This window comes from Centrocercus urophasianus, unplaced genomic scaffold, assembly GCF_019232065.1.
Source record: "Centrocercus urophasianus isolate 14NV4802_14NV808 unplaced genomic scaffold, USGS_Curo_1.0 seq_11, whole genome shotgun sequence".
In the NCBI taxonomy this organism is placed as follows: domain Eukaryota; kingdom Metazoa; phylum Chordata; class Aves; order Galliformes; family Phasianidae; genus Centrocercus; species Centrocercus urophasianus.
This window is the reverse complement of record NW_024884253.1, coordinates 32,910,629-32,936,169: the sequence shown is the minus strand read 5'-3', so window position 1 is coordinate 32,936,169 and position 25,541 is coordinate 32,910,629. Positions and strand designations below refer to the sequence as shown.

The following is a 25,541-nucleotide window of genomic DNA, read 5'->3' as shown; positions in this document are numbered from 1 at the left end:
AAAAATTGGATTTAGGATGAGAAATTGGGACTTTGGTTTTTTATGGCTTCGAACAAGAAGAAATGAAGAGAAAATGGAAAAAGTTGGATTAGACATCAACAGATTCTGATTTTTTTTTGTTTTAAAAATCACATGAGGGTGGGCAAATGCTGGAACAGGGTGCCTGAGATGCTGCGGGGCATCTAAACAAATACAATCCTGCACTAATCCTGTTCTAATTTGTCTCAGTTTGACCATGGGTTTAGACTACATGACCTTGGGAAATCATCTCTAACCAAAACTGCCCTATGATATATGGTCCTTTTCTTACATGAATTTCAAATCATTGTGTATATTTACCAAGCTCCAGGGCTTCATCTGAAAAAAAAAAAAAAGATTTAAGCATGCTTACCTCCTTCCACAATGAAAGTGAAATGGCTGTATTAGGGAAAAAATGCAAAGCAAATTAATCTCTTCCAATATCTGTGAATTCCCCTGGAATAATGCTACAATGCTAAACAATTTTTGAATTGCGTGCTTCTTTTAGAAAAGTGAAAATGAATTGTGATTTAACATAAAAACAGGCTTTGTCTTTTACATTACTTGTTTAAAGACACAGAAACAAAGGAACAAAGAGTCCCAATGACATACAAACTTATCTCTGGAATACTTACTAATAAAGCTGAATGAACAACTGGAGGGCTGGGATGGTCCAAAAACAGAATCAGACCTGGCAGACATCCTTGATCCTGAACAATGGCTCTCCTATTCAAAGGATCAGCTGCTAGATCTCGGAGTTGATTAACTACAGATAGTGCATCAGGCTCCTCACTCATAGTGGAATTCATTTTTTCCTACACCACACATAGAAAATACCTGTTGGAAAAAAAAAAGCGGTATTAATGTTTGCTGTCAGTTAAAGCAGAGAGAAGGCAAGAACACAAATGCACTGATTTGTTACAGGCATAAGAGTACAAAAAAAAACCTTAAGGAACAAAATTCGTAAGAATATGGATCTCAGAACTTTTCAGCTGGAAACTTAAATTTCCTCCGTGGAAAGCAGATAGGGTTTGGTTAATAACATTTTCTCATTTCCTTTAAATAATTTTACAGTAGTCAGCCTTTACAGCAGTATACATATGGATATGTACAACCGTACCTAAGTATCTTTATAGCACTGATAAAGATGATCAGAAACTCCAGTCTTCTCATACCCAGTTTGCAGACTGCAAGTCTTAAAACATCCTTTTGTATAAACATGTAAAATCAAAACCTGAATTTTCAGTGCCTTTAGCAATAATCAAATTTTTGATTTTTGAAAAAATGAAAAAAATGAACCAAATAAACCAGCAAAGGATTAACTCAGCATCAAGCACAATGAATAACATGTTTTGATTTTATCTATTCCCCAAACAAGTAGTGTAACACCATATCCATTCAAAGCTAAAAAATGTTTAGAGGTGTTGTGATTTTTTGGTAACTTCTGACTAGTTTGCTTTCAATAAAGAAAACAAAACAGATCACACCTTGCTTCAACATATCTTTTTCAGATGAGATGTGTTTTAGTTTTAGTATCTGATTCCAGAGTTGTTTCAATGAGGAGTAACTACTTAACAGGCCACAGAGGCATAAGCTTAGTTGAAAGAGAAGGTCTGCATCAGAGATTCAGGTTAAATGTCAGAAAGAAATTCTTCCCTCAGAGGGCAGTGAGACACTGGCACAGGCTGCCCAGAGTGGTTGTGGATACCTCATCCCTGGAAGTGTTCAAGGCCAGGTTGGATGGGGCCCTGGGCAGCCTCAGCTGCTGGGTGGCAGCCTTGCTGGGGGCATAGGGGTTGCAACTGGGTGATCTGTAATATCCCTTCCAATCCAAACCATTCTATGATCGCTCCAGAAGACTGACTGTATGCTTACAAAACTACTGAATGCTGTGGTCCTGGTGCTGCCAATAGAAACTCATGTAAGTAACTCTTTTTTAAGGCACAAAAGCATGAATAGTGACATATTGTTAATTTGTGTTCTTTTTCCTCCTGCATAATAAATTTAAATATTTAACTTGTAACATTCTTGTACCATTATTTTCCAAACAAATAATATCATCCAAACATTATATTGTTCTCTTACTGATGGTAGATGCACGTGTAGAAACGTCCAATCGTTTCTGACACTTAAAATCAACTAAACTGCTAATTTCTCTGTCACTGGTTCTTCACACAGAATCACAGAATGGTCCGGGTTGGAAGGGACCTCAAGGCTCATGAATCTTCAATCCCCAGAGGCAGGGCCACCAACCTCCACATCCTTCAGGAAAGGAAATGCTAATGTGAGAAATCAATGATTACCCTCCATATTCTTTCCCTTGACTGTCTTAAGTCCTAAAGAGATCCATAGGGGATCCATAATTAACACTTCATATTCTCAAAATAGATTGCTCTAAATTGGTAAAAAGTCTCTGTGAAGTTCAGTATTATTCAGTCCATTCCTTAGCTTATCAACAAAGCTTACTCAAAGCCTAGAAATGAAATCAGTTGTGGAGTTAACGTTAACAAAAGACTCTGACTTCCAGTCAGTGTCCTGAGCACCAGACCCCTTCTACACCTCTCTGCATCCCTATAAGCCCTTATCGTTTTTTCTTCTGATCTCCTGAATACACACGAAGCTACGTTTTACCCTACCCCATCAGGTCACACTCTTTTCCTCCCAGACCTTTCTGTCTCCTCGCAACCGAGGACAAAAACCGAAGCTCCCAGCTTCTCCATCACCTACAACAACATAATGACACCCGGGAGCCCTGGCTGACTCACGCCCCGTGGCCGCTGACAAAAGACAGGGGCTCCTCGGCCGCACCTCCTTCCCGGCCAGCCCGCCTCTCCCTCCCCAGCTTCTCCCGCTCTCACTCCCACATCCCAGAGCGGCCTGCACTCTTCCCGGCCTCGTACCGCTGAACAAGACGTCTCCAGACCGACACGACCCAACCTCAGGCCCCCATCGCCCGCGGAGGGCACAGGACGGAACGGGGACACAACCCGCAACTCTCCCGCACCGCCACTGGGCCCGCTCCGGCCGCACACATCCCTCCGCGCCGCAACGCGATTGGTGCGGCGCCGCCCGCGCCTCTCCGCCAATCACGGCGCGTCTTGTTGTCGGTGAGGCGGGATTGGCCGGTGGCTGCGCCGCAAGGCACGCCGGGGACTGCAGTCCGGCAGGTTTTCGGAGCGTGGGCAAGATGCCTTCAACACCTTGCTAAGCCCAAAGCAGTCAATCCCTCCTCCAAAAGAATTAGACAGGTAAATTTGTAGTCACGTAAATTTATTTTAAAATGAGCAGATTTTAATCTTATTTACTGGCAGATTTTTTTTCCTCCGGAATTTTGGAGCTTTTGTTTTGCTTTGAGATTCTGCTGTCCAACTCACCACATGTGAGCTTTGAGCTCTCAGGTGCTCGCCTTACGCATCCCGCGTGCAGTAGTAAGTAGTAAAACTTTAGCAAAGCTTTCAGCAGCAGAAATCTTTCAGCTCAGAAATAAGACACGCGCCCTAGCCAAACCCTGAGTGCTCCCCACAGCAGCATCTTCGACGCTGCAGAGGCGCCGTTAGGTTACCAATAAGCGGGTCAGGGCACCGCTCCCCATATCACCCAGCACCCTCTGCAAAGCAGCAGCCAACGGCAATTTCTGCAGGGCCGCCTCTTATTGGCGGAGGCCGGTCACGTGTCCGGCGGACACGGTCGGGCGCGGTGTCTGCCGGGTAAGGTCGCTCCACAGCCTGCCGAAGGGCGGCTGAGGTCCCGCCTCCCCTCAGGCCGGCTGGCTATTGGTTGGGAGGGTGCCGGCGTGGCCGCGGATTGGCTGTTGGTGAGGTCGCGAGCGCAGTGGGAGAAGCGGGTGAGAGCGCGGCTGAGCGTGGCGGTGGTGACGGTGGCTGCTGAGCCTGTCGGGCTGCCCGCACCCGTCGGGGCGGGAGCGGCATGTGAGGGGAGAGCGGCAGCGGGAGCTTCGCCGGTGTACGTCGCCTTCAGAGCGGTGAACCCTGGCGGTGGGAAGTGGGGTCAGGTGAGGTGAAGGGGGGTGCAGGCTGCGGGGAGGCCCCGAGGGGCGTTGGCGGGCAGGTGCGGGGCGGGCAGCCGGTTCGGCGCTCCTCCGTCTGTCTGGCGGGGCTGACGCAGCTGTGTGCGGATTGAAACTGTCCGAAAATGAAACCTTCTTGTGGTGGTGGTGATTCTGTGTACCTATCCCTCAGCCACCTCTGTAGTATCCAGTGACTTATATCTGCCCCTAGGCATATCTTCCCAAGCAAGTGCTTCACAAAATAGTGGGCACTTCATTCTCTTGGCGTCTACGAAGCCAAAAAGCAGACTTCTGCTAAATACCTCCATTGCTCATAAGTGGTGTGCCGTGATTTGGGTGAGGGCCTGCTCCTTTATGAGAAGATTCTGCTCACCACTTGGCGTCTTGTCATTACTTTTTTCATTCGTTTTTTTTTGCCTTTTTTTGAAATTCTTTAATATGCTTCCTTATGGAGATGATTTGGATGAAACTTCATTAGATGAGCATGGGTCACATCATAAAGACTTTGAAGATATGCATGGCCTAGTTTCCTACTGAAATAAGGAGGAACCTGCTTTTTTTCTTTAATGTAACTTTTTTATGAGCTTGGTGCTTCTTTGAACCATACTTCTTTGAAATAAATGTACTTATTTATGTTATGAGTACCCTTTCAATGTAGAGACTAGACCTTTCATTTTTTATGGTCTTGTTTTCTCTTCATATATAGCTGATCTGCTGCACCAAGAGCATTAAAGCATTCTCTTTTCTTTTTGCATGGATTTACTTAGAGAAACTTCTTAGTAAGACAGATACAAATATCATATTTCTTTTTAAGAGAGAGAACTCATAGTTTGAAAGGAACTTGTATTTTCCAGTGTTGTATTTATCCACATAGAAATATTTCAATTTAAGAGCCTGGCAAAGGGTTTCATTTCCATTTCCTATTTGCTGACTGGTATGCTTATGTGCATAGCTTTCGGAGCCTTTGCATTTAACTCATTAATGTTTTATGAAGTGGTGTTATCTGTCAGCCTTGTAGACTGTTACATGATAGGAAAATATTGAGTGAAAACTCTGTAAGTGATTGGGAAAGGTGGGGGCAAAGGAAAGTTCAGCAGGGCTGAAGTGAGACCCCCAGCACACAGGAGCACAGCCCTGCTCCTTTCTGAACAGGGAATTTCTGCAGGTTTCCTTATCAGAAAAAAAGCTCTTGAGCACTGTTACTTTTTGTGTACATAGAGAAGTATAAGTGAGCAACAGGTGGCATTCCCATCCGGCCTGCTTTATGCACTGAGATCCATTCTTTGTGTTATTTCTCTCTAACCTCTTCTGGGAACGTTGCCTGTGACTACTCCTTACCATTGTAATTTTGTTTAAGCGTACAGAAGTATCGTGTTTTGTAGCACTACTACTGTCACTTTGGGGCATTTTATTGCAGCATTTGAGTTGTGGAGGCTTCAGTGGAATTAAACTACTATTATTTTAAATTTAGCGAGCACCAGGTAGATAGAGGGTAATAAAGAAGTCAGAGAATAGATAAAGCAAACAGTATTTTAAAAGAGCTGTTGTTCTAGGTTGCTAAAAGCAGTGAATGTTTAACTCTTGAGATTGGCACGTGTACAGGGTATTTACTAATACTTTCATTCTCGCTGTCCCACATTTCATGTGAAATCACCCTTTCTGTTCTTGGCACACGGAATAATTGTGAAATAGTTGAGATTTGTGAAGAAAAATAGTGTGCAGGGTAGCCTGGAAGAAATGAGTGTGAAGTTTGTCTGGGGGTAAATCTGGAAAACTAATAGATTTCATAAAAATATCAAAGGGATGTATTTAGAAGCATTTCCCTTTTAGATTTCTTTTTAGATGAGTAATGATCTGGAGGTTATTAAAACACAGTTGTCGTCAGTGCTGTGCTGATATCCAGGATCCAGGAGTACTTTGCACTCTCACTGAGTGACTTCTGTCACTTCTTCCAGCAAAAGCAGACAGCAGGTCATAGGCAAGTTCAGAATGTTGGCCATTTTAAACATTTAGGCTGTAGAAGAAATGGTGATTTATAATGGGAACCAAAAGTGATCTTCTTACTAAGTCACTCGCATCCACTTATCTCTGTTATTAAAGATTCTGCCTTCTCAGTTGATCAGAACCAAAATTATCATTGCCTTTTCTTTATTTTCTTAATAAAGCTCAACTGACTACATCTTAGCATTTTGGCACGACCTGGCTGTCTTTTGGAAGAGCATTATATCAGGGTAGAGGGAGTCATCTCTGCCCTTGTGAGGCCCCGCCTGCAATACTGCATTCAGATGTGGGGCTCCCAGCACAAGGAGGGTGCAGAGCTGTTGGACTGGGTCTGGAGAAGGGCAACAAGGTGCTCAGAGCACTGGAGAGCCTCTCCTACAAATAAAGGCTTGTTTGGGGAAGGAGCTGGGTTTGTTTGGTCTGGAAAGAAGGTGGCTATGGGGAGACTTCATGGTGGTCTTCCAGTACCTAAAGTGAGCCTGGCAGGAAGGATGGAGAGTGGTTCTGTCAGGGATTGCAGCTTATAGGCAACCCGTTATTCTTTCTTGTTGCTTTCAATTTCTTAATGATTGGTTCATTTTTGTGTTCTTTTGCTAATAAAAAAACCTGTGTTAGTCCTCTGCTAGCTGGTAAAATAGTGCTTTTTCCTGGGTTACACATCAATAAAAGGAAGTCCTGTTAGGAAATGTGTTATTCTTTCTGTGGTGATGAGAAACTAATATCCATTTTTGTTGTTGTATTTAAGCCTGTCTGGAAAAAAAACAAAAAGCCTGTAAGGCTGCATGGCTCTTGCCAAGTTTCCACAAGGAGTAGATTCTCACTAAGGGACTGTTGAGAAGAGAAAAAAAAAAAACCAAAAACCAAAAACGTTTGTAATGGAAACAGTGATGATTTAACTGTGATGCTTGTGGGCACTTTCAAACTGCATAGCTTTTCCATCTCCTGACTCTGTAACTTCCTCACTAACTGCCACTCTTCCTTAGTCATCCTTCTGTCTGTAATGGCTTTAGCAACACAGTTGTTCATACTACAAATATTTTGTTTGGGGTGCTTCAACAGTGTTGTTTCTAGCCTGATACACAAAACAAATGTAAACCTAAAGCTATAGGTTTGTGGGTTTTTTTGCTTTTTTTTTAATTATTTAATGGCACACAATTCTCAGTAGCATCCAAATTGTGACTGGTGTAGAACATGCTTAAGGGAAAGATATGCAGTAAAAACATCTTTAGTGAATGGTAGTATGTATAAATAGACACAGTTTGAAATCTGGCCAACTTTATAAGCCACTCGAGTATTTTCAGGTCCCACATTGACACTGTTTCCTGTCTTTTTCTTCTATTAGTCATATTTCCATGTTTCTGTTGTGGGAAACAACAAAGCTGTCAGCGAAGTAAGCGAGGAGAAGGAGTCTGCTTTCTGGAGTTTGTTTTTGCATAGGGAAGAGTTTCAGCTGGAAATGCAGCCCTTGAATCTTAGCGTTGCTCCTTGGTTGCAGGCATTCCATTCAAGTTGAAGTGAGCAGTCGTTTTCCCAGTGTTTTAGCCATTAACTTCGCAGCAGCTTTGACTTAAAATCATACTACAAAAACTCTTTGTTGCCTCTACTTGGTCAGTTGTCTTGTGGATAACTGTACTTTGCAGTACTAGGAATTCTCTGGAAGCATCTTGTTTTCAGCAGCTGCGTCAGAAGCGTTCTGAAATACGTGGAGCAATTTTCTTTTTTTATGACCACAGCATGCTTCTAAAATGTTTGTTTCATGTTTCTTTTTTCAGAAGGACTATGGAACCTCTGCAGCCCTGTAGATTTGGAAGGCTTAAATCCAGATTTGGAAGAACCCTTTCTGGTCCAGATGATTCGCTGGTTTAAGAGCTTAATGAGGATGATTTTTGAACAAGTTGGACTTAACATGGAATCAGTAAGTGTTTCAAACTAGGTTCTTTTTTTTCTTTTTCTTTTTTTTTCTTTCAGAAAATCAGATATTGAAAGCATTTCATATATTTTAGTTTGCCCTTGTCCATTCCAGCAGAGCACTTTACATGTACTCAGTATCTGTATGATTCTACATTGCTGAGCAGGTGTGCAGTTCCCTTCTCAAGACACTGAAGTAGTGAGTAAGGTATGCATTAAAAATACCATGTAGATCCTTCTAGCTCTAATAATAAACTGTTTACAGTGTAGATGATGCTTTCCATTTTCCTCTTTTAGGTGTATTTTGAAGCTGAAAGAAAGTTTTCAACTGAGTTGACAACTGAATTCATTCTTAAATGTCCTTCTTTCTTTGCTCTTATCTTAGAGGTATAAAAAGCCCCATGAAACTGATAAGATGATTATTGTGTTGTATCTGCCTCTCCTCTCCTCCTGAAAATGTTACTGTATAGGAGAGCAGCATGGCTGTGTGCTTCACTTGGGAAACAGGAATGTGCCTGCGCAGGTTTTCTCCTGAATGAAAGAATATGGGGAGTTTTCTGTCAATGCTTAGCAGAGAGATTTGCTACATATTATCTGCTGTTTCATTGGGATCTTTAGGAAGCTATTTTGTGTAGAACTGCTGTCTCCAATACAGTAACGTCTTTAAGTTATAAATACATTTTAATAAGATGGAATTCCTTACCAACTATGTGCAGTACTCATTTAAGATGGTTCTTACTTTGGTATTGTGATAGGCCACTGAGGAACTTACAGGGAGTAGAACTTATATATATTGTGGGTTACCCATGGGAATCAGTATTTTAGGATTTTATTAGAACTTAAATCAGAGATTTCATGGAGTATAACACTGAAAATTCGGAGCACAAAAATATGCTTACTACTCTGGGTGCCGGCATGGCCATTGTTAGCAACATCTTTAGTGTGAATGGGGGGGAAGCAAGTTTTTAATCTCTATTTCCCCTTATTCTCTGTTTGTCTCAAGCCTGGGATAATGTGGTTACATTTCCAAATGTTAGCCTGCAGAACAGTAAAACACTGATGCAATAAGAGGGTATTGCTAAGTAATAGTCTGCAGACTTGCTCTGCCAGTGCTTCAAGTCAACAAGAAGCTGTGTGAACAGAGCTAGAGCAATGCTGAGACTTATTAGCTCAGCTGGGCAGTGCTGACTTTATTGACATACCTTGAGGCACAACTTGTGTGCAGTTTTCTGAAAATACTGTCTAGGCATATCTTGAATCACCCAAACTGAGTCATTAAAAACCTGAAATGTATTTAGGCACCAAATACGACGGAGGATATGGGTCCCAGTCAACCTTTTGTCTGTAGTCTGAGCAATCTCTAAACGAGTTCTACCACTTGTTTGAAATGTACTGCGCTTCGGTTGGCAATACAGCACATAGTCCAAGCTCTTTGCTCTTGTGGAAGTACTTCCATAATTAATCAATCATTCCCTTGACTGGTATTTTTTTCCAATGCAACTTCACTTTGAGGCTGTTGTCAACCATTCTGCTTTTAGCAGCAGAATCGTCTGTAAATAGTGAGACTCTATTACTGCAGTATTGCTTATTCTTGAGGGCTGCCATCTACTTACTTTTTGTTCAGCTGTATAGATGACAATAATGTGGTCATCACAAATGAGAGGTTGTTCTTTATGGCATCTAAAGTGCAGTTCCCAGAGAGGACTCTGTAGGTTGAAAAAAGTTGTATTCAAACTTAACTGTGTGCGGAGCGAAGTTGTATTTCCTGTAATGAAAAATTGAGGCTGAGGGGATCGTTGGCAGCAATGAGAATCTGATGTGGAAATCTAGCATAGCATATGTGCCGTGCGTATGTGCATTTATGTTGTCAAAATGTATACATTCTACTAAAGTCAGAGGAAAGAAAGATGCTTTCGTACAGAACTAAGCAAAATGTTTTTGTGAAGTTTTTGAAATAATATAATCTGGGGATAAATACTGTGAGGCAGGGTATTTTGTTCTTAAAAGAACCCTCTGGATTTTAAGAGTAGTGATTTTTGTGTAGCGTATCAAAGTGTGATTCAGTGGAGTGGTGTGAAACCCCACAGCTTCACCACACAGATCACACAAGTTATCAGCCATGCCATATCAGAGTTGTGTCAACAGATCCAATCCATGCAGTTCATACTAAGATTTCTGTTTATGCCAACCTTCTAACAGGGTGTTGAGTTTGCTTAAACTCATCAGCCTCTAAAAACTAAGATCTGAGTAGTAAATTTGTATCTACAGTCAGAAGTAAATACTGTCCAAGTATTTTTAATTACCAGACAGTGTTCTAGTTGTTTATTAGCCACATCATCTTCATTACAGCCTCCCCCTCAATCCTTCTACCTTTTCTATTTGCTTCTGTTGTCATTCTCTCTACTGAAATCTTTCCCACTTCTCTTTATTCTTTTCTTCTGTTCTGGCTCTTTTTGTAGAATTCTTCTAGGGTTAAAGTCTCGTTTCATACAACTTCAGTAACATAGGAGCGCAAGCATTCTTGTCATTAACTAAAACAAAAGATAAAAAATAAATCCGCAATGAAAAGACCTAGAAGAAATGTGAATTTCAGTAAGAACAGTTTCGAATCAGCAGCTAGAGATGAATTGGGGTTCTATTTGTAGTTTCCTTTACTGCATCTGTATGTTAGGGCATTTAAATTTTCAAATATTTCTTTTTTCCTCTTTTCTCTTTAATTCCACAGTTGCACATTCGACTTTGTACAGGCTTATAGTCTGTTTCTGTTAAGACCAGTAGACACTGTTCCTGTGTTAGAAGAGCTCTTAATTTAAAAGAGCACAAAACGATTTGGGGAATGTGGAATTACGTAACAGCCTGGAGGTGTTCGAGGCCAGCTTGGATGGGGCCCTGGGCAGCCTGGTCTAGTATTAGAGGTGGAGGCTGGTGGCCCTGCCTGTGGTAGGGGATTGCAGATTCGTGGTCCTTGAGGTCTCTTACAGCATGGGCCATTCTGTGATTCTGGATTTTTCATGATTGAATGGGTTTTCATGAAACGCCTTAAAAAGCAGTGTATGACTCAGTGCAGATTCCTCATTGTGTTAAAAGGGGGCAAATGATGCTTTTGAAGATCACATCTTTTGAATCCTACTGCATTACTAGATTTATTGCTTTGAATTTAAACTTAATGTAAAGGTTGTCTCTCAACAGTCGTAATTGTATATTGTATTCCTAGCAAGAAAAGAATAAATTCTAAATCATATGTATGTTTAGCACAAGCACAGCACAGAAGGATAAAGGAAAACTGTTCCAATATGGTGATTAATTTTTTAATCTAACATCTGACTTTTTTTTCTTCCCAATAGGTACTTTGGTCAAGCAAGCCTTATGGTTCATCTCGAAGTATTGTGAGAAAAATTGGTACTAACCTCTCTCTAATACAGTGTCCAAGAGTTCAGTTTCAGGTAGGCAGTCTCAACAGTTTAAAACACAAGTTTCACTGTACAGATGAAGAGTTTTACTCTTGCATCAAAAGATTTTAGGGCTTTCTGTGGCTCATTTAAATAAATTGACTTGAGAGTTCGTGAAAGCAGAATTAGATAAACCTGCCTCAAAGGAGAATGCTTTACTTCAGTTCTTCCCACTTCCAATTCAGATTTTCAGCTACTAATGGATTCTTTTCAGTACTGCCTAAAATGCTGACCAGTGTTGCTGTAACACACATAGCAAAACTTGAATTGTTTTCCTAAAGAAAATAAAACTTCTAAAATCATAGAATCATAGAATGGCCTGGGTTGAAAAGGACCACAATGATCATCGAGTTTCAGCCCCTGCTATGTGCAGGGTCGCCAGCCACCAGCCCAGGCTGCCCAGAGCCACATCCAGCCTGGCCTTGAATGCCTCCAGGGATGGGGCATCCACAACCTCTTTGGGCAACATGTTCCAGTGTGTCACCACCTCTGTGTGAAAAATTTCCTCCTAATATCTAACCTAAGCCTTCCCTGTCTCAGTTTAAAACCATTCCCCCTTGTCCTATCACTGTCCACCCTCGTAAACAGCCATCCCCCTCCTGTTCATGTGCTCCCTTCAAGTACTGGAAGGCCACAGTGAGATCTCCCCAGAGCCCTTTCTTTTCCAAGCTAAACAAGCCCAGTTCCCTCAACCTTTCCTCACAGAGGGGTGCTCCAGCCCTCTGATCATCTTAGTGGCCTCCTCTGGACTGATTCCCAGAGCTCCATGTCCTTCCTGTGCTGGGGACCTCAGCCTGGATGCAGTACTGCAGATGGGGCCTCATAAGATCAGTGTAGAGGGGGACAATCACCTCCCTGTCCCTGCTGGCCACCCCTTTTTTAATGCAGCCCAGAACATACAGTTTTAAAAAGTCATTTCTAGGAAAAAAAATATCAATTCTTAAGAGAGAAACATTTAAAACTTACTTCTAAAGAACAGTACTGAAGACTATGCAAATGCAAAGGTGGGCAGTTATGTAAAAATATGGGGGAAAATAATCAACTTTGTAAGAAAGTAAAAAATTATTTATAAGATAACATGAGTACCCTTGTTTTTTTGCTTTTGCAGAAGGCTAGCACATCACAGGTGAAAGGGGTACATCAGTGCTGTGCAGCTTTCTCATTTGTTGTAACTTTGTCTGCACCTAGTGGAATGTTAAAGAGGAAGGGCAAGAGCTTGAGGAGGAGAAACTCTTGCTTTTTATAACAAGTTGTTCAGGAACAGAAGGGAAAATGGAAGCTGTTACATACAATCTTTTCAACTCTGAGAATGCTGCACATAGGGGGTGGGTATAGAATTGCAGGTATTTAGTGCTTGAAACTCTTGCTGAGAGAGGAATGTTTCTTGGGTTGAACAAGGGAGGAGAACACAAAGATGAATGGTGGAAACCATCAGCCATGCTAAGGCAAGGTAATTCTTGTATAGCTAATTTTTTCACTCCTACATTACTCTCTGTGTCCTAGATGAAATGTATGAATTGTATTTGAATTTAAAATAAGCCTCGATCAAATAGTTCAGATTACCATAGAAGCCTCTTTGTGGTGATGGTGAAAGCCATGCTAACATTTTTGCTCTCTTAGAGACTTGGGGGCCAAGTATCTCCCACCATGGGTGTCTTCATGAAACTTGAAATAATAAACATATACATTGCTAGAGGGGGGATTGTGCGAGTGGGAAGGACAACAAAATGGCCTGCTGAATTTAAATGTTTAGGTATATAATTAATAGTGATTATGCCAGCAGTACGGCTGTGTGTGCCTCACATTTGTAAGTGCAGTCCTCCTGCATTGTGTCTGATCCACCTTGCTGTGAAAGCAATGCAAGGGAAGATAATGCTTATTTGTAAAAAAAATTAGCCAAATATTGCCTTCTCTCAAAACAATACTTAGAAGAAGACGTTCTGGTTTTTGTACTTGCAGAGAGCTGGGAGATACGTCTGGGGGTTCTTTTCAAAATCCCTTAGTGTTGAAATGCCAAGACAGTGAGCTTTGCTTTGATTTTATCCACACAGTGTAAACATTAATCTTATATAAGATGAACTGCTTTTAGGAACTTTTCCTTACCACTGTCATAGTTTGATTGAATTTGAAATATTACAACGTGGGGCCTTTATGTATATGAAAATTTATATGGTAAGTGCGAGCTTTTGAGCATAATTATAACTGTTTCAGTTTATAAACTGCTGAACATGTAGAGGTGTGATGCTAACATCTAACTTTGTCTTTATCTCAGTGTTAAGGTTCTGTAGTGAAGTTCAGTACCAGTCTTGATCACGTTTATGCTGTTGCAACTGAGGCTTTCCTATCGCTGTCTCCTCCTTTTTCTTTCTTGCCAGCTTTAACTATATTATGAAAGGACCATGCACTGAACTTTGCTGTAAGTCACTTTATCCAGAAACCAAAGCAAACCATGCTTGCCTCATCTGGGGGTGCATGCATACCACCAGTGTTTCTAACTTTACCTGAGATCAATAAACATTCTACAGGCTTTCATTTTCTTATGATTAATGGGTAAGGGGTATTAAAAGAGCATCTCTGTTTATGTTCATTCTTTTCTCCTCGCATGCTTGAGGTGTGTGACTGTTGTAGCACTTGTCTCTGTGGGTTTTGTCCTCATCAGTATTTATTGCTAAGTGCAGCTCATGCATTCAGTAAGCAGTGACAGAACTTGACTGTATGTGGCATGAACAAATGGAAGTGGTTCGTAAAGCTGGTTTTATATGTCATGTTTTACATTTACCCATTGTCTTTAGGAGGAAAAAAGTTGAGCATCGATATAGCTGAGGTAGATTGAAACAGTTAAACTAATACACAGAAGATGGGAACCTTCCTCCTCCAGTGTTACCAATCCAGTATCTTCGAGATACAACATCTCTGTTGTAGTCCCATGCTTCTGTTTATCTGATACACACCTTATAATTGAACACATGCCTCCTAAGGAGTTGATGTGAATGTAGCAAACATGAATGCCAATCTAAAAAAATCATAGTAAGTTTGTCCTAAAGAAGTATTTCCAAATGCTTAATACGCAGGTCTGTTAGTAATTTGAAACTGGAGGTTTTTGTTCTTCCTTAAATGTGTAAAAAATATTTGTTCTACTTTCCACTTCTTGGAGCCAACAGGAGGTAGGACCCTATTTTGACACCATCTAAAAACAGTATTTTTTTGTTTTTCATTCTTTGTCTGCATGCACACATGTATATGTGAAGCTCACACACACTAAAATAGTAAAAAAAAATCTGTTAAGGAAAAAGTTAGGGAAACAGCTATATATTATCCAGAGAAAGAAAAGCAGAGCTAATTCCACTCCTTCATCCAATTCCTGCAATTCAGTGTTTAATAGAATTGGGCCTCTGTTTTCTGCTGTCATTTCTCCATTTCAGATGTTGGCAGAGCAGTTGTCCAAATGTTCCTCAGCCAAGATGGGCTGGAGGGCATTCACCAGGGTTCTTCAAATATCTGTGTTCTATAGACAAGCAAATGTTTCAAGAGATGAGTGCTGGCTTTTAACTTCCAAGTTCAGTTAAAAATCTTGCCTCAACTTGAAATTCAGAACCCACTTCTGTGGAAGGCCTTGTCATTTATAGGGATAGAGAAAAGAAACATCTGCATATGGAACAAGCAGATTCTGTTTACACAGAAATATGAATTAAAAAGTAAGAAGAAACTTGCATCACAGTGTAACATAAGGCTTGCTACTAGATGCTGGATTAGAAATTGCTTATCTCATGATGCAGAAACCTGGCCGTGGTAAATGCATTCCTTACTGTTGCTTTCTAAAATGATTTCTGATGCAAGTACATGTAATACCTTTATTGAAATGCACCTGCAGCCCTTTTGTGGTAATAGTTCCTCACGTGGCCGTTACCTTTTGGAAAATTTGTATGGCCTGCAAGAAGCAGCTGCTGTGTTACAGATGAGATGGTTTTTAATTACCGTGAGCTTTAATTCGTCTGCAGTGGTCATGATAATTTTATTTTAAAAAAGAAGAAAAAAAAATTCAAAGAAACTTCAAACAATGACAGTCCTAACGTGCAATATAGTATGCTCCAGACTGTTCTGAAGAGAGGCAGACTGTGATGGTATTAGGCACAACTGTTAACGTGATAACAAATTGCCATCTGTGCTGATGCTACCTGGAGAAAACCCTGTTGTTTCCAAATGATCGAGTAATGCCAATATATACTCCTGGGAGCTGTGATAAAGGCTCACACACAAGTTGCAAGAGTAGTCATCTTCACCTCATAATCTCTATTTCCAAAGCTGTTTGTGACAACTCCTCGGGGAGGAAAAAAAATAACAACAAAAACAGAACTTTTGTATTTCTGGAACTTGTGTATCAAAGGCTACAACTAAAATATGTGCGCATGTTCTTCATAAAGGGTTTTGCCTAAACAAGATTACAGTCCTACTGTGCTGGGTCAGCTACAAATTCAGGATAGCACTCGTGTTTTGTGGTTGCTGCTACATTATGGTTTCTTTGTAGAGGCATGAGTTGCCTTTAAGTGCTGGCAGGGTGAATCAGGGCAGTACTTCAGAGGCTATTAAGTGATACCACCATCTTTGTCAAGGTTAGTAGCTTCTCTGCCACTGCTGGCACTTAAACACCTACAGCACTTCACATGCACATTTGGCATGTGGATTGTATGCAACATATGCAGTAGAGGTGGCACAGCCACACTGGAAATACATAACTAAAGGCAGCAAACAGAGCAGGAGGAATTACTGAAAGATATTTCAGTAGCTTTTATTTGCTGAAGTACGGAGACCAGGCTGTACTCAGTCGTTGGACTGAATACACATGCTCTTGTGTAGCCTGGGGAAGCAGCTGATATTTCAAAGTAGATTTGAAACCATTTTGTATAGTTGTGGTTATGGAGCATATATGGATGGCCCAGACAATTTGTCAGATTTCCATTTGAGTCACTTAACTGTAAATGGAAGAAATGTTGCAGTCTCTTGAGCCTTGTTCACCTTTAGCTTCAGAAAGCTGTAGAACTAGCAGCAAAACTGTGCTACAAAACAGTCTGTCTATTTGGCATAGTGTAAATGAGATTTTTTTTGAGTAAATAGTTATTCATTCCATCATAGTTCTGCCATAGTTGTCATTGAAAATCCTCATGATGATGGAATTGGTAGAAGGACTTTTTTTTTCCCCATGTAACAGACACGGCTGAAGTCTCATACAGAAATTTTGGACATTGTAGAGAAAGGGAAACACACTACAACAATTTCTCTGTCACAGTAGTGCTAAGTTGGTGTAAAAGATTAATAGGTAGAAGTGGTAATTATTTTCTTTTTTCACTACTAGTCATGAATATTATTAAAGCATTATTTGAGTTATTACAGCAAAGTGCTTCAGAGTGTTGATGTTTCTTTGTTATTAAGATAACAGTTTGCTTTGGACTTCCAGTGTTGAGTGCTGCACCGCAGTACAGTAGCTAGTTGTGAATCTCAAGGACCAATATAATTTCTGTCAAACATTGAGGAGACTAGATTGAATAGTGTGTTAGATTTTACACCAAGCTCAGGACAGTAACAAGTGTACTGAGTCTGTTGATGTGTTTTGTGCATGTATGTGTCAATAGTTACGTGCAGCCTAACTAAAAGTTTCTAAAACTTTCAATCTTGTCTTTAAAATCTAGCTTACTTCTCAAGCCACAGAAGGAAATCATCCTCATCAATTTAGAGAAGATACAGTGGCTTCTTTTGCAGATGTGGGATGGGTTGCACAAGAGGAAGGTGAAGTCTCTACAAGGCTCAGGTATGCACTTGGATTTTCTCTTTGAAGTTATAAGCTGAGCAAAAGAACTTGATTCTCCCCGATGAGAATACACTGTGCATTACAATTAATGCAGAGCAGTTCTGGGCTGGGAGATAGAAAAGGTAGGAACTGGGAAAGAATAAGTAGAGATTACAGTAACGTGAATGAAAGATTGGTTTGAGAACATGAAAAGAGACTGCTTTGGTTTTATTAACTTATTTATTTCAGAGATAAGCTTCACGCAACCTTGCTTCCACAAAAACATCTACTGTGGTGTGGCACAATCACTTGCACTGATTCTTCTCTAGTTCTCCAGAGCTTTCATTAGTTTGGGGCAACATCGTAAGGCTTCCTGACTAACAGCAATGATCATTCTGACAATCTGATAATTCTCACATCATTTTTCATCCTTCTGCTCAGGGCTTTGCATTCTATAGCAGATGATTTTAAAATTACAACTTCTATTTTGTCTTCATCTTTATAATGAAGACTGGCAGGGAAACGTGTGAGTACCTGTGTCCAGAATGATAGCGTAGATACTTCTGTGTTGGACATGGAGCACTGCATAGCACTGTAGCTGCATGAAACAGGTTGGCCTGGGTGATGAAGTTCCATTTTCTGACGTACCCAAACTGCTGTTCACACCAGCCTGAAACAGAGGTACAGTTCTGCAGTGCAGAGAAAGCTTTAGTTCAGACTGACCTTCCAGAAACTGTAGGAGTGATGTACCTCTGAAGTGCCTGCATGCAAAGGAAGGGTGGGGTGGGACAGGTGGATATGAGATCAGACTGAAAGAATCCTCTAGGTAAATAGTGACCTTAAGGCAATGTACACTTCTAATGAAGCACTGCAGGTCAATTATTTAGTAAACATGAACATTATGAAACTTAAACATGGAACTTATTACACCTGTGCATGATGCTATGTAGTGCAGTGTGCATTTGGTATTTTTGTTCTCCAACTTTTCCAAGTTCCAACCCTGCTGCTGTGGGCAGGTTTGCCACCCACTAGGGCAGCAAAGCTGGGGAAAGGTCTGTAGCACAAGTGTTATGGGGAGCACTTGAGGGTACTGGGTTTGTTCAGTCTGGAGAAGACTCAAGGGAGACTTTCCAGCTCTCTACAACTGCCTGAGAGGAGGTTGTGATGAGGTGGGGGTCAGCCTCTTCTCCCGCGTGACAGTGATAGGATGAGAGGTGATGACCTCAAGTTGCACCCTGGGAGATTCAGGTTGGATGTTAGAAAAAATTTCTTCTCAGGAAGGGTGGTCAAGCATTGGAACAGGCTGGAGAGACTAGTGGGTTAGTGGCATGGTGGTGAGGGGCTAGCAGTTGGACTAGATAATCTTAGGTCTTTTCCAACTCTGATGACTCTGTCATTCTAGATCAGGTTGCACAAAAGCCTCATCCAACCTGGCCTTAATCACCTCCATGGAAGGAGCATCCACAGCTCCTCTGGATAATGTCTGATATTTTCTGTCAGTGTTGTGAAAGACTCAATTGTTGATCATCTAAAGCTGCAGTGAGGTGATCTGATTTGTGATAACCCATCATCATTAATCTGTATCAGCTCTACTCAGCCTGTTTTAAAATGTTGTTGCCACCAGTTAAAATAAACTGTTGGTGACTGCAGATGTTCAATAATCTGTGTTTAACATAGCTTCTGCCTTCATGTGTGAAGGCAGCAGAGCTGAATGTTCTTGTTCTTTGTGAGAAGAAGGGAAGCTCATAAGCTCTCTTAAATTGTATGAAGCTTTATTTCTCTATGGTTGTGTTTATTCTTAGAAACCTTGACGTGAGATCCCTTCCTATTTATTGATAAGCAGCATCAAGTTCCGTATGCTCCATTCTCCCACTACAGGTAAAGTGGAGGGCAGAAAAGGAACAGAAGTCTAGAAGTTCAGAAACAATATAAAAATGTGCCATGGAACTAACAAACTCTTCCTCCTTCAAAGGAATCAACTACAAATGACTATTTGCAACTGATGGAAAGAAATATGGAAGCATTTGGACCAAAACAAATTTAAATCTTAATTTCAACCAAAGAAAAAAAAATAGGCATGAGGCAGAGGAGTAGAGTTGGGGCAGGAGGGAATTAATTCCTTTTTCCTCTGGAAATTCAGTACTCCTTACAAAGCTGGCTAGAAAGAGAAGAAACATCAGTAATACAAATAGAAGGGATGCAAGGCTCTTACTTTAAGTTGTATAATGTTTTGGTGGAAGTGTGTGGTGGAAGGTGTGAAGGCAATTTTTGTCAATCCTTCACCTTCTGTTCTTGGTTTGCTTTAGTTTTTACTGATTGGAAAGCCTTTAAAGAAGAACTTTCTGGTGTTTTTTGTTACAGGTCAGAAGTGTGGTCAAAAACAGCCCAGCCCCTTTCAGGTGAACTACATGGAAATTCCCTGGGCAGACCAGACTCCATACCAGATGTGTTACACGAAGAACCAGCACCCAGAAGCACAGTAATCGCAAATGAAGAAGCTCTGCAGAAGATCAGTGCTCTGGAAAACGAACTAGCCACTTTAAGAGCACAAATAGCCAAAATTGTTCTCTTGCAAGAACAACAGAATCTAACAGCAGGTATTAGATCTAGTGTACTCTTAGCACTAATTACTCAGCGAATTCTCTTTATGTTCAGTACAGCATTAAGTCATTTTTGCAAGATACTGCAGCTCTGAACACTTCTGCATACTGCTTTAGTTGGGTTAGTAGATGGACATAGCATCTTAGGGGAGAGATGGAGAGTATTTCATGGAATCACAGAATGGCCTGGTTTGAAAAGGACCACAATGATCATCGAGTTTCAACCCCTGCTGTGTGCGGGGTCACCAACCAGCAGACCAGGCTGCCCAGAGCCACATCCAGCCTGGCCTTGAATGCCTCCAGGGATGGGGCATTTCTGTGAAAGCTCATCAGAATTCCAGTCTGCAGATGAGAGAAGTATTAGCAGCTTTCAGAGCAAAGCTAATGATTAACTTGGTTAAATCCCAGCTGTTTAATAATTACTAACACCTAACTATTCCTACCCAGAAATAGACCATCTCGTGTAATGATGTAGTCATGTAAGAAGCTGATTATGCTTCTGGAAGATGTAGTTTATATCTTAAGCTTATGAAATAAGTAGCAGAAAAGGAGATTATGCATACAGAAGTAGAAGTTGTTTCCTGTAGCAAGCACCATAACAACTTTTCTTTCTTTCGCTCACAACTAACCATTGCTATCCATCCAATTCTGAGTCTCCAGTCTGCAAGGGTTAGTGGGAGAGAGAGCCATTACCAATTGCAGATAATAGCCATTCGGTTTTCACTGATTCCTACCAAGTACTTTGTTTTGCCTGTGCTCATGGTGTTGTTTAGTTTTTGCCTGCAACTGATTCTTCCTTAACTTAAGCCAAATACAAAATGGCAAAACAGTTTCAAAGATCACTTGCTTTCATTCTTGAATTGTAATTAGTTATTTGAGAAAGTCCCGCAGGAACTTAGTTTTCCCCATTTTCCCTTTTCCTTTATGTATTAGGAAACTTGAATTTTGATGTGACTTTATCATCTTTACCTCCCTCTTCTGGTAGAATGTGGTAACACTTGTGTATGAGTACATTGACGCAGCATAGACTCCTATACTGTCTGCATACATATTTATACTAAATACTCTAGGCCTCAAAACTTTGACTTAGCCTGATTTTGGCAGTTTCTTAAAGGTGCATTTGAACAGAGGTTTCTTCACGTGTTGGTGATTTCTACTATTGTAACTTTTTTTAATCTAAAGAGAGAGGGAATACCAAGTCAAGATAGATCAGACATGATTGGCTGTCCTAAAATAACCTCTAAGCTTAAATTTAAGCTTGAATTTAAGCACTATTTATACATTTTAAAGTCTTGTATGGTAGTTTCTGGTGATAAACTGAAAGTATCATCACTCACGTAGCAGACTGCGGGGGAGCTGGACCAGATGAGCATTAAAGGTCCCTTCCAACTCAAACAATTCTGTAACGTCCAGCTCAGGGCCCACCTCTCAGACGAAAGTGATAATGTTGAAAGCAGGATTTGATTTGAAAGACATGGTGACATCCATCCCAGTGCAAGGAAGGATTTTGATGTGGTTTTTCAGCAATATTAAGAAGTTATGCGACAGTCTGAAGAAGGCGGAGAGGAGACAACTGAAGCTCTTTTAATCATATTCTCATCAGGGCGTTTGTGAGGTATAAAGAGTGCATAGAAGGAAACTGACGTGGCACATGTTTTGCTTGCAGCTGGGCTGACCCCTGTTGCCTCAGCTGCTGTCCCCGGTGTGCCGCCACCACCGCCGCCTCCTCCCCCTCCGCCGCTCCCTCCGCCAGCTCTGCAGCAAAACATTTCTGCCATTGAGCTCATCAGAGAACGGAAACACAGAAAAACAAACTCTGGCCAGATTCCGACTGAAAATGGGCCGAAGAAGCCTGAGATACCAAACATGCTAGAAATCCTCAAAGATATGAGCAGTGTGAAGCTACGCTCGGTGAAGAAGTAAGATGTTTATTTATATTTATTAACTTTTGCACTAACAGTTTGCTTTTGTGACTAAGAACTGTTTTAGCTTGGGGGAGATGACAATGGAACATTTGACAAACAAGAGTAGAAACGAATTCGTGACTTCTAAATCTTTGGACTATGCTGAGGTTTTTCATTTACCTTTCTAGATCACCGGGAGATACAAAACCAAAAGCAGCTGACCCCACAGATCCTGCAGCCTTAATAGCAGAAGCACTCAAGAAGAAGTTTGCTTACCGATACCGCAGGGATAGCCAAAGTGAAACTGAAAAAGCCATTCCCAAGTCTGAAACTAAGACAAAGACTGAAGCGGTGCTGGTGAGTATTGTGCCTCTGATTGCTTGGACAAATGATTGTTTGATAATAAAACAAATCTTTCTGCCAGCGCACAGAAATACCAAGGAATTAACAAACCTGTCCACAAAACTCTAGGAAGTATTGCTGATACATTAGGAGTTGTGGCAGAAAAGCTTTGTTTCTAGTATCAGCTCTCAAGATTGTGTACTGGTTTGGCTCGCGATTTAAAAATCCCTTCTCAAGTTTTCTTTAAACAAGAATCTCCTGTTGCAATGAAAACGTGGTACTGTAAAAACTTGATTCCTGTGGGCTCATACCTGAAACAAATCTGAACTGTGTTTGCCTGTTACTACCAACCTTAACCAGACTTGTAGTGCACGGGCCATTTCAAAGCAAGGTCCTGGAGCTACCAGTCATACGAATGTAGAAAGCAACTTCTTGAGAATGCCTGCTGAATCACATTATAGGGAGCATTATCTAACAGTTAGTATAAGCGAGTTAACAGTTTTTAGTGTGGTTTTCTTTGTGTTTTTTTTTTTCCAACATGGGGGCATTAAAATGGGATTATTCTTAGTACAAGTCAGTGTCTCCTAGTGTATTTCAGATTGATTTGAAATTCATGGGGTTTTTTTGAGCAGTGGATACAAAACAAGATAATATAGATCAGTGATGTTAGCAAACAGCCCTCAAAGCCTTGTGCTATAGAATCAGAACAGAAGAGTGTGAAACTCCAAAATCTAAAGCAGCTTAACCAAAAGAGTTAGCTGTACTCTGAATTACTTGAGAAAAGTAAGACTTCTGAGCCATAAGTCTCAGGACTTGCAACTAGTTCAGCTTATTAATGCTGACTGACTGACTTGCCTTCTGACTTAGGCCTTTCAGGTCAGTATAGAACCATAGAATTGCTCAGGTTGGAAAAGACCTTAAAGATCATCAAGTTCAACCACAACCTAACCACACTGCCCTAACGGTGTAACAACCCTCTGCTAAATCACGTCCCTGAGCACCACATCCAAACGGTTTTTAAACACATCCAGGGATGGTGACTCAACTGGGATGCCTATTCCAGTGCTTAACCACCTTTCTGTAAACAAGTGTTTCCTGATATCCAACCTAAACCTCCCCTGTTGCAACTCGAGGCCATTTCCCCTTGTCCTGTCACCTCTGAGAAGAGACCAACCCCGCTCTCACTGTAAGCACCTTTCAGATACTGGAAGGGAGCAGTAAGGTCTCCCCTCAGCCTCCTTTTCCCCACACTGAACAGCCCTAGCAACTTTCAAGCTGTTCTTTACAATTTCAGGGCTGTGTTTCCCCCACATCAATCCCTTATTTCTAGCATCAGAGGCTTTAAGATAAAAGGCTGAGTTGGCAACATTTGCATAGGAACAAGTAGACAAAGGAAGTTCCCACCGCCCAGGTTGTGGTTTTATGAACACCTTGGATGGTAATAGTTCAGCTGGGTCTCTGCTGAAAGCAATCAGTGCCTCTGGTTTTCTTCTCAGTTTGGACCACACATGCTGAAGTCTACAGGAAAAATGAAGACCTTAATTGAAAAATCTTAATGTTCTGAGATCGCTGTGTGAAAGACCGTCAAGCTGCTATGTCTGAAGTCTCCTGTGTTGCAAATAGCATTAGTACCAAGGGGTCTTGTGCAGAGCTGAAGAAAACTGATGTGGAACTAAACATGAAGTTTGAGGTGCATGTTTGCATGTGATTTACCACAAGGAATAAATTCGACCTTATACTCAGGTATTAATTTTGCATTCAAGCCTGGCTTTCTGTGTAGACTTACATGATGGTTTTTGTTCAGTAACACTATGTTATCTCTATGACATTCCTTGTGTATGACTGACTGCCTTAAAACATTGTGTACATGTTAATAATGACGGCGATAGACCCTTACGTTAATCACTCATTTGAGCTCTAATGGTAACTTGCACTACAGTGTTTACTTTGATACTGACTTTTTCCATGTCAGTGTTTCTTTTAAACTTCATTTTAGCAATTTTTAGCCCTCCTCCCCCAAAAAACTGAGTACAGCTGCTTCATTCTGAATCAAGAAAAAACTGAAATCTGCTGCAGAAGTCACCTGGTGTGAGAATTTTAGTAGCAGCACAGAGTTGCAGTGGTAAGATAGCAATACTTACCATCTTGTGGCCAGAGTGCTGTGCTGTGGGGCCCTCAATGCTGGTACTGCAGCAAACCTGAACTAAACAGGAGGTAGCAGCAGAGTGAAAGGATTACTGTCAGAGCACGTGTTAGCCAGAGCAGCAGCGGTGTAGGTAAAAAGGCAGAAAATACCAGGGGATGGAAGTTGCCAAAAATATATCGCTCACCTCAGCTGTGCTGACACCTTTTATTCCCAGCTGGGTAGGCTTTGAGCTGTTGGGGACTGCACAAGCCCTCGTGGTCCTCTTTGCAGGAAGCCACGATTGAAGTTGTCACACATAATGTTGTTTTCAAGGGAAGTCCTTTGCAGATTTCCCACAGCGGTTCTTTGCTGCCAGACCTGCACAGAGCTGGTTTGCTGACCAACCCTCTTGCCTCTGTCTACAAACGTGCAGGGCTGAAGCTAGATCCAGAGCTCAGCTTGAGAAAAGCTGTTCTGCAACCAGCTGTAACTGCTGCACGCCTAAGGGAAGCCAGGTTTTGCTCTGACTGCAGCTGGGCTCAGCCACGTGTGGCTATTCCGTAGTCTGCCTGCTACTCAAACAAGTACAAGTGCCTTTTAGAGCTGCTGTTTTCTAGGAAAAGAGAAACAGAGCACATTTGCAGTAAAAACAAGTGAATGGTCCTGGGAGGTTACTGATGATGACTGAGGCTTTGCTGCTGCTTGTAACTGGGATGTAGATTGTGTGATCAAGGAGGATGTTTTCTGGTGTGAAACTTGAAATGATGTTAATATGTACACAATATAAATTCTTTTCAGAATGCTCTGCCATCAGTTTTACTGATAGGCCGTTGAAGCCTCATGTTTCTTTTAAACGCCTTTACAACACTTTTTGAAAAGTTAATTTTGGGTGTTTTGTATTTAATGCTCTACTGCCATTATATAAAATTAAAAGCATTTAAAATAAATACTGGGGTATGCGATTTGTGGTGCTCTACAAATGATGTCAGCCACAATCAAGTATACTCTATGTTCTATGACAGTGACTAGAAATGCACTGGCAGCCTGCATGTTTCAGAACAGGACAGGACTACTTACCTTGCTGTGCAGCACAATTAGTCCTAGAGTAGCACACTTTATGCCTCCCTCAGGCTTACCCTGCAGCTTCTCATACGCTCCTGGTACCCACATAGGGGCTCTGGTCAGTCACTGCATGCACTTCTGTGGCACTCACTCCTCTTCCCAGAGGCCACAGCTTCACAACAGGTGGCCCAGAAGACTCTACTGAAGTCACACTTGTGAAAACGTTTCAGCCAACTTCACTTCAACTCCGTAATTTGTGATAACATAACTCAGTTCAGTTATGTCATTAATTGTAAAGTTCAGGATTTCGACTGACCCCTTAA

General features: G+C 41.3%; 2 protein-coding genes across 5 annotated transcripts in view; one reads left to right on the top strand and one right to left on the bottom strand.

The window, feature by feature from the left end:
- Window positions 1–3,055, bottom strand: part of ARMC1 (armadillo repeat containing 1) — a 31,252-nt gene extending 28,197 nt beyond the window's left edge. Inside the window, exons 1-2 of one of the 2 annotated variants that reach the window (XM_042839738.1) lie at window positions 2,919–3,055; window positions 654–855 (exon numbers count right to left, since the gene is read on the bottom strand). In XM_042839738.1, the coding sequence (XP_042695672.1) occupies window positions 654–827 (174 nt within the window). In that variant the 5' untranslated portion in view covers window positions 828–855; window positions 2,919–3,055. Of the gene's footprint in view, window positions 1–653; window positions 856–2,103; window positions 2,150–2,918 lie in introns of those variants that run through there. The other variant, XM_042839739.1, reaches the window with a different exon arrangement.
- An 816-nt stretch (window positions 3,056–3,871) lies between these two features.
- On the top strand, window positions 3,872–25,103 carry MTFR1 (mitochondrial fission regulator 1). Of its 3 annotated transcripts, none has more exons than XM_042839725.1 (8): window positions 3,874–4,030; window positions 7,819–7,961; window positions 11,299–11,397; window positions 17,088–17,206; window positions 19,547–19,782; window positions 21,452–21,704; window positions 21,878–22,046; window positions 23,528–25,103. In XM_042839725.1, exons 2-8 carry the CDS (start codon window positions 7,896–7,898, stop codon window positions 23,585–23,587), a joined length of 1,002 nt encoding a protein of 333 aa, XP_042695659.1. In that variant the 5' UTR covers window positions 3,874–4,030; window positions 7,819–7,895; the 3' UTR covers window positions 23,588–25,103. The 3 variants fall into 3 exon arrangements, with proteins under 3 accessions (XP_042695661.1, XP_042695659.1, XP_042695660.1); XM_042839726.1 differs by having other exon boundaries at window positions 3,876–3,981; XM_042839727.1 differs by lacking the exon at window positions 11,299–11,397 and having other exon boundaries at window positions 3,872–4,030.
- The last annotated feature ends 438 nt before the right edge of the window (window positions 25,104–25,541 follow it).